This window comes from Charadrius vociferus, unplaced genomic scaffold, assembly GCF_000708025.1.
Source record: "Charadrius vociferus isolate BGI_N301 unplaced genomic scaffold, ASM70802v2 scaffold545, whole genome shotgun sequence".
Taxonomy (NCBI): Eukaryota; Metazoa; Chordata; class Aves; order Charadriiformes; family Charadriidae; genus Charadrius; species Charadrius vociferus.
The window spans coordinates 54,795-63,846 of NW_009648590.1; the positions used below are offsets into that span (position 1 = coordinate 54,795).

Sequence of the window (9,052 nt, forward strand, 5' to 3'; positions counted from 1 at the left end):
GAAATGGCCTCAAGTTGTGCCAGGGGAAGTTTAGATTGGTTATTAGGAAAAAATTCTTCACTGAAAGGGTTGTCAAGCACTGGATCAGGCTGCCCAGGGAAGTAGTTAAGTCAACATCCCTGGAGGGATTTCAAACACAGGTAGACGTGGTGCTTAGGGACACGGTTAAGTGGTGGACCTGGCAGTGCCAGGTTAACGGTTGGACTCGATGATCTTAAATTTCTTTTCCAACCTCAATGATTTTATGATAAATTTAAAAAAAAAAAAAAAAGAAGGGACAGATTTTTGTTTTCTTTTGGTTCATGTTTTGGCTTGGAAGATACAGGTTTGCTCACACCACATCTGAGGGATTATCTCATCGGTGGAAGGGTTTTCCAGACTGAGCATAAGGTTATCAGCTAAATAATTCATTCCACGGGCTGCAGTGTTATGAATAACACAACTCCTGTGAGTTAGTTGAAGGCTGTGTCAGGAACATGTGAAATCAGCTCTGGCAAGAGAGCTGAGGGATGGATGAGAGAAGCTTAAAAGATGAGGGTACCTGGACTGTAGCGAGTGAAAACTGCTCAGCCAAAGCAGCGTATCTAGTGTGGAATTAAGTCCTGCACCTGAAAAGTAAAATTTTATCCTTTGTATGCACTTCGGATGAACTGCACCAGAAAAAGTGCTGTCATCAGTGAACTGCTTTGCTCTAGAGGCTAGGTTTTCAGCAGATTCAGGCAGCAGAACTAATTAAGAATTAACTCTGCCAGCCAGTGTCCCACATTGCATCAGGCACCTGTCATGCAGCTAAATCAGAGTGCTTCAGCAGAAAAAATAAAGTAGCTGTGCAAACAAAATGAATTATTGCAGAAAAGGTTATTCTTTCTCTGTGTGCACCCTGCCTCACTTCCTCAGTAAGTGTGGCGTGTGCCTCAGCTTCTGGTTTATTCATATTCCCGCCTTCTTAGACACTGATCCTTGACTTTTCAGTCGTACGTTTATGGATCATCTCTCCATTGTTATGTTGTGGCCTTTTTTTAAATAATATCTACAGCTAAAGGCCATTAAATTAAAAAAAGAAATCACAAAATTCTTTCCTTCATTTACTAAATAACACCTTTCGTTTTTATAATTGACCTTTTGACAGAGTGATACGCAACTACAATGTACGTGATCTCACTCACTCGCCCTTAGGAAACAGTGTCTCGTTTGTCATCAGACCTACTGTGCCTCTGAAGCTGTTTGGTGGAACAAAACTTTTGCAGAGAAATTGAGTCTCTGCAGATGTTAACAGCCTTTATTGCCGTTCTTTATCCGCGAACTGCTTACTAGAGTATTTATATGCTGCAGCCACATCAGGTAGATTAGCTTTAAACTCCTGGACTGCCAAGAAATTTTAAAGAAATAGGTGTCGCGCCTTGAAGTTACGTTGACAGATGTTTTACAGATGCATCAGCTGGGAAGTTGCAACCTTCAGTTGTATGCTTGAAACTTGAAAAAATGCTCTAAAAAATGGCCAGTTCTTTCCAAATTGCATGGCATTTGTTCATAATGTCTCTGCTGACCTTGCCCTGATGGTAATCCCCTTTTCTGTGGTTTCAGACAATCCTCTCTATTCTGAAGAAAATAGCATCACTGACAACTAGAAATAAATGGGCACAAAAAAATCCTTCCCTGCACCAGCCCCCTTCCTTCCTCCCAGTGCCTGACACCACTTAGGACCTGTCAGAAATTCGACTTCTGCTGGCAAGGACATGAGAGCATCTGTGTTAGTGTACACTGAAACCAGGAACGTGTTTGGGCACTGCTCTGCCCCGTGGCTCCAAGGCCAGTGTTTTAAGCTCCTGTCCTGCCATAAACTTCTCGTGTGAAAGTCACTTAAGGTTAAAGCCGCAAAAATTTTAGGATGCTTTATTCATGTCTCAAGCTGTCAGGGCAATCTCATGAAATGCCAGTTTCACTGCCCTTCCCTTTCCCCTCGTGACTTCATCGCCTTCTTGCTCCTGGGGATTTACTGTAAAGCAAGTCAGTCACAGAGCTGATCTGGTTTGAATATCGCCCTTTGGCAGGGAGGAGGGGAGCATAATGTCAGCAGCTCTGAAAAATTTGTTGCTATGTAGCTGGCTTTTTCTTGCCACACAAGTATCTACGCTGTGTAAAAAGGAGTGGCTGAACTGTAATAGAAAGCGTGCGAAGCTGTAAGTTTGAGTGTGAGAGATGTTTCACACACCCATGGAATGACTGATAACTGGACAGGCTATGGGCCTTGTTCCTAAAACCCTTAAGGTGCTGGCTAGAATTTCCTGATTGCTAGCTACTTGAGAAAATTCGTAACAAAACTCCTCTCACAGTATCAGCCAGCCTCAAAGATTTCTAGTGCCTTTTCTTTTGCACAGTTAAATTACTTTTTGTGACTTCTGCGTGTGTTTATTCTTTTTGCTGCTAGTGCTGCACGGCAGATCCGTGTTTTTATTTATATATTACCAAGAATATTTTTTGGTTTATTTAAAGCTAGGCTGGTTTTAAGACACAGGCAAACATACAGAGAGAAATGATGCAGCTTAGGAAGGAAGAGCAGCTGGATAACCTGGGAGAAGTCTTTCTCAATTGCTATCATGTCCTTTCTTCAAGGAGAATTTCTCATGATTTCGCTTGTCTATTTGTGCAATCTGGCACAAAAATGGAAGGATTGTCAAACTGATATGTTTCGAGCAAAGTATAAAAATTGTCCCTTCTCTCTAAGGACCAACAGCAGTCAATGTTGAATTTGTCTCAAAAAGTCAGCTAAATGAGCTCAAGCACCACGGTTTCCATGCTCCTGTGGTTTCGGTTCTATCAGAGATAAACTTGCTTCCACTAGAAGCTGCAGGACTTAATCTCTGTGGTCAAACAGTAAGACACTTCATGGCACAACACAACTGGAAAGGAACTAAAACCATGACATGGTCTTTACTATTTATCTTATGTAGCCAGTCCTGTCATCACCTAGAAAAGATCGGCTCTCCCCCCAGCTCCCTGCTCTCACCTGGGGTGCTAATGAGCAGGAAACTAACTGCGACTCATGGCTCATTGCCTGCTAGAAAAGCAGATGGACCATGAGAGATGTCCAAGGGACACGCAAATGCAGCTCCTCTCTCACAGCCCAAGGAGCATGTCACCAAATTATGGGGAACGAAAGGAGTCCCAGCAAGTCGTCTTTGCCACTAAGAAGAAGAGATGGACACCAAGAAATCCTATTGTAACCGTGCTGCTGAAAGAGAATAAAAGGGAAAGAAAGGAAAGGAATTATGTCTAGGCTCGGAGAGCAAGTTACTGCCACCGGCAGCCTTTCAAGGTAGTTAAGAAGCCTCACTCCTCTTCCACATCAGTTTTTGACTGCTCCTTTGCATCATTAGCTCCTCATGGCTAAGTAATTTTTGTTTAACGGTGGCTAATGGCAGCACCCCAGAGGGAGGCAATAAAATTCACTGATCACCAAGCATAGGCTGGGATATTGATTTATCTCAGTTTATAAGTAGATTCTGCTGCAGATTGTCTTTGCGATTTTGGACAAATCAGTCTCAAATAGTTGCAGCTCAGGTTTCCCATTACAAAACGGGAAGATTTTTATTTGTTCATATTTTAGGAGTGGTTGGCAGCTTCAAACACTTGGAGTTTTCTGTCCGATCCTGGTGAAGAAACACTCTTCTAGTACTATGAAGCTTGAGAGCACTTTAAGTTAATTTTAGTTTAATTAACGTTAAGTGTCATCTCCTATTCTTTTATTAAAACTATGTTTTGTCATAATAGCTAGACATTCTTACTGGATTTATAATGATATGTTTCAAGCCTGAATCTGCAGAAAGAAGTGGATACGCGTAGAGATTCAGTCCTTTTTTTTTTCTGAGAAAATGTTTCTGGCTATTAATACGGCATGGAGAACACCCAGGGCACGTACAGTGACCCGTGCATTATGTGATAAAAACTGAAGCAGCTATAAGGCAGGTGTGGAAATGAAATCGTAATGAATGAGTAGAAATTAAAGCATTAAGCTGATTGCACACTTGACAGCTTTCACCACACGCTTGCTGACTGCGGTTCAGGCTTACCTGATAATGATCAGAGGAATGAAGTACACCAGGAAAGCCACCACCGTCATGTAGGGTATCCAGTAGGAGTCATCAGGCCAGAGAGCCCAGCACTGCACTTCCCCGTTGGAGAGCTGCCGTTTCCCAAAAATAATCAGAGTCGGTATGGAAAACAGGAAAGAGAGGCTCCAGGCCACTCCAATAAGAACTTTCGCCTGTCTTTCTGTGCAACAGAGTCAAACAGACGGTGTTAATGGGGGTGCTGGTGTGACTGGCCCCTTGTAGCAGTACTGATAGAAAGGCAGGGAGGGGGAGGAAACGGGGTGAAGAAAGGGAATTTTGGTCTGCAGCTGGCTGATGCTGAAAAGACTGCAAAGGAGCATTGGGATTTCATCTTTTTCTCATGATAAAAAGTCATGTTGTTATGGGCTTGTATTTTAAAGGTTTTATTTAAAGATACTAAGGGTCCAGTGAAGCTGAAACACAATCAGAAAGGCACTGGTCAGGGTCAGCAAGTCAGAAACATGAGATGCGAAAGGTTCCTGTGCGCCACCAAGGCAACATCATGAGAAAATGCAAAGGACCGCAGGCCTCCCCTACTGTGCACTCTTACCCTGGCACAGCAAAGCCACAGTCAATAGGAGGACACAGGGACAGAGAAGAAGAAGAAGCCCTTGTGCTGCAGATAACAGAGGAAGGCTGAGACCAGGAAGGGTTACTTAAAGCACACACCAGGTTGGAGCATACTGGATGTACTGAAGGGGGAAAATATTCTCCTTGGAATGATAATTAAGCATTTTGATGCACCTTGTAGTGAGAAACTTGCAAAACACTTCCTATCAGGAAACAGAAAACACCTCTGTTCGGTATTGGGGCAAAACTGCACAGCCACCTGCCTTTAACTCCAACTGCAATTCTACTGCCCCAAGAAAACATGGTCCTGGAGAGCCCAGGCATCTCCTGCAGTTCCCTGTGGCACAGCAGGGACCAAACACAACTGCTGTTGATGGGAACATGCCCAAGCTGTACTAAGTGTGGACTGCTAACCATGAGACAGGGCAGATGATGGTGGTCTGATGCTCAAGTGCTCAGCCCTCGTTTGTCCGCCACAATCGACATTGACTTGAAGTTCCTTCTGGACCTCATGGCGAAGATCAGGAACTGAAGAATCCCAAAACACTTAGCAGGTTTGGACTACTGCTTCCCTTTGACTTCTGGCCTCCTCCACTGCCACATGGGGAAAACTGGTGGTAAACCAAATGATATCAGTGATATCTGATAGTACCCATGGAATTTCATAAAAATCAATGGCTTGGAGTAAACAGCCCCAAGGTGTTTTGGTTTTGTTTTGTTTGGGTTTTTTGATTTTGGTGGTTTTTTGTTTTGGTTTGGGTTTTTTGTTGGTTTTTTTTTTTATTTCCCCACAAATCTGGATCTTCTGGCTAAAATCCATGTAGCTCTAGCTGAGAAGTGTGGGGAAAAAAGGTTGATTTGTGGAGTACCAGTGATTCTCAGCAGTAGTTATTCCTCCTGAGTCAGATTGTGAGAGGAACAGATGGGGACAGATTTTTTGATCTGGGGAGCTTTGGTGTTGAAATACTTTATTGTCCTACAAAATACCCGAGGTTGTGTGTGAAATGGAAAATCACTTTAAATTATGCATATCAAGAAGAACGTCTTTCCTCCTTGAAGCTCAAAGAGCAATACAAAAGTGTGTGAAAGAAACATTCAAAAAGTAATTTTATGCTTTATAAAACATCAGTTGCAAATATTCACTTATCCTGCTCATTTTTAAATGCTACCCACGTTCAGCAAAATACAGTCTTGCTAATCTAGGGCTTAAGGGAACTCTGATGACATTGACGTAAGTGAGAGGGTTAGATTAGGTCTATAAATATTGCACAGGCAGAAGAGAACCGTGAAGTTTCTGAAAGCATAACAGAATAAACTTAGCAAAAGGAATATTAAGAGTCAGTCTCACAAAATATTTCCTAACAGAAAGGGCTTTTCGATTGTGAGTTGGCTACTTAAACTATGTACATACAAGCCTCAGTGGGGCCCGCGTGTCTAATTCTAAGGGGAAAAGATCACACTTGCATAACATGCTTTATTCTTTGCACTGTGTAATAACACCCTTAATTTGAAGAGAAGTGGGCAATTTGGGTTAGGCAAGAGTGGTATTTTATCTTTGTGTTTTATAAAACATTACCTGCAATGTTCATTTAATCTCCTTTTTAACTGTCCCTCGTGTTTGGTAAAATATGGCCTTGCTAGTCTAAAGGGCTTTACAGGGCACTGATAGCATCGAGGTAAGTAGATTTCTGTTTTATCAGACTAATGTTAATTGGCTGCCTCACAAGCAGGACTTTTTATGTTGTTTTTTGTAAACGCTCTACTATGCTCTAAATGCAGGCAAATCATATAACTAGAACTATATCAATTATACATGGAATCAAATAAATAACAGCTTTTGAAATATGACGGTCTATTCAGCCGGTCTCAGTATTTTCCTTTAAAAACAATATTTCTCTTTAAATTGAGAGTTTTTCATACTGGGGTGGTCAAGACCAAATCCCCGGGGCCGGAGCAAGAATCTCAGCCATGAATTCTGGCACTGACTCTCCTAAAGGATATTTTCATGTCACTGTCCCCTTTGCTCCGCTTCCACCATCCATGTGCTGTGGCTGTGGTTTTGTGCATATCTGCCTTCTCCCAAAAACATGTGGCAGGGAGGCACCTCTTGGGAGGAGTTTTGGTCCTTTTTACCATGAACAGCAGTGCTATGCAATCCTTCTTCTATAAAGTGAGTGCCATTTTAAAATGAGGTTTTAAATCCAGAGAGAGTTCCAGAATCCCATTGATCTGCTGGATCTTAGCATCATTTGCAGCCCAAAGCCGTTCAATGGACAGTTTACACCTACTTGGGTTTTGTCTTTTACTTAAGCAGTTTTGTTGTCACCTGCTGTTTAGTTTGTATACTACTTGCATGTATCTTTTCAATATGGTGAAATATTTATACATTCTCTTCTGCTATGACTTCTCAGGTTCTTTTCTTTTTGATCTTTTCTTTATGGTTTTTTTTTTAATGACTCCTTTGGTTATTGAATTAGGTGCCTCACACAGTAAAAGCATTAGGATTAGAACGTATAATTCTTCCGCATCCTACACTTTCTGTGGTCATCTATACACAAAGGGAGTATAAAATATTTAACTGTTGAAGTTTGTTTGCTTAGAAGCTATGCAAATGTTTTTTAACTAAACCACATTTTTTTAAAAAATAAATTGTTCGACATTTTCAAAGCAAAATGTTTGTTTTTTTTTTCCCAAAATGGTATTTCAAGGCTACACTGAAACATAATTTTTAAAATCGGTAAGGAGAAACAACTCTTTTGTTTCCTGATTGAACGATTTTGGGGCATGAGCATTTCATTTTGGAAAGAAACTTGCCACAAGTTGACTCAGAACTGTTTTTAAAGTTTCTCTGCGTCATTACCAATGAAAAAGTTTCATAAATCTCTTTGTTCTCTCTGCAGAATGGCTAAGAGGACATTTCAAAAGCCACACAGACGACACCTCTGCTAGGAATAGTTGGGTGCAAAATATTTATGTATATTCCAGGAAGATTGCTATGGTAAATATACCTCTCTAGATTGTTCTTTTGAATTTACAGCTGCCTCTTTTTTCCATTTAAACATGGTCTTTGCTTGTCCATCAGTGTGCAGCCAGCCCTTGCCAGTGGCGGGTGGGCTTTGCCAGCGTTATCTCTGCTCGTGGCCCGTTTCCCCCCACAGCTGCACCCAGCTGATGGCTCTGCTGCCCCTCGGCTGGGTGTAATGTCTGCTCTTTTCTACTCTTAAAAAGAAAAGAAAAAACTTTATGGTATAGGTATAGGAAATGGGACTGAGATAAAAAAAAAAAGGCTTTTATAAATATCTGAGGGGGTTCGGTGGGGTTTTTTTCAACTTCAAAGTGGTTTGCAGAGATTAACCACCAAATTCTTTGCTAAGCCCAGGCGGTAATTTAGCAAGTGCTGCATACCACGTATGAAGACGAAATGTCAGTGAGCCTGTCTCACAGCTCACCCCGCTCAGCCGACAGTCCGTGCTTCAGGTGGTTTATGAGCCCTCCCGAGCCCGGCTCAATGTCAGCAGGAGCTGCAGAGCACACCGTGCCTCCCAAAACCTGCTGAGAAAACCTTGATATCAATCCCCCCGCTCTGAAAAAGTTGGTCTGCGTGCTGGGGAATATGAAGCTAAATTTCACAAAGTATTTGAAGTTTTCAGACCTTAACATCTGCCAAAGCAGCACTACTGCCTGGGCTGTGATTGATTCATAGGTTTTTAAGGCCGGAAAGGACCATTAATCTGATCCCCTGAATAGAGCAGGCTGTCAAAAGCCATCATTACGCCAAAACAAGTATGATATTTGCGTCTGATTAAAGTGCATCTTCCAGACCTCATGGTTCTTCTAACTGTTCCCCTTCCTCCCCACCTGCTATTTCTGTTTATTCAGTCAGTGTAACACACTTAACATCCTACTTTAGGCTCTATAGGAAAGAAATCATGTTTAAATTGTACTGCTAAGCAGCCAGGATATATTTGAGTGTGTAAAAATAACAAATAGAAGAAATTACAAGAAACAGTAGGTATCCAAACTTATATGCTATAGCTTTTGATGTTCTCTTATCAAACTATTGTATGAATTCTTAGTACTGCATTCTTTATCCAAGTTATTTTTTAGCGTGAATAAATAAGACAATACAGCTGTTGTGGCTGCTAGAGTCAGTGCAGTTGTACGAAGGATAGCTTTTGCCCATAATAACCTCCTCAAAATGCTGGAAGATAATGAAAACCTCTATACTTTTTAAAATGTCATTTCATTCTTTGCTAACACAATGCTTAAAAAAACTGCTGAGGGCTAAGTGCAGATAATAAATCTCGAAACCACAGCTCCTTTGCCATTTGGAAAACTGTAACAGAGTCCAAATGTTGCTACAGCAGGAA

At 41.5% G+C, this 9,052-nt stretch overlaps 1 protein-coding gene across 1 annotated transcript in view; it reads right to left on the minus strand.

Moving 5' to 3' along the window:
• NPSR1 (neuropeptide S receptor 1) overlaps window positions 1-9,052 on the minus strand; it is a 61,092-nt gene that overhangs the window by 10,343 nt on the left and 41,697 nt on the right. The window contains exon 3 of the mRNA XM_009886207.1: window positions 4,071-4,272. Within this exon, the coding sequence (XP_009884509.1) occupies window positions 4,071-4,272 (202 nt within the window). The remainder of the gene's footprint in view (window positions 1-4,070; window positions 4,273-9,052) is intronic.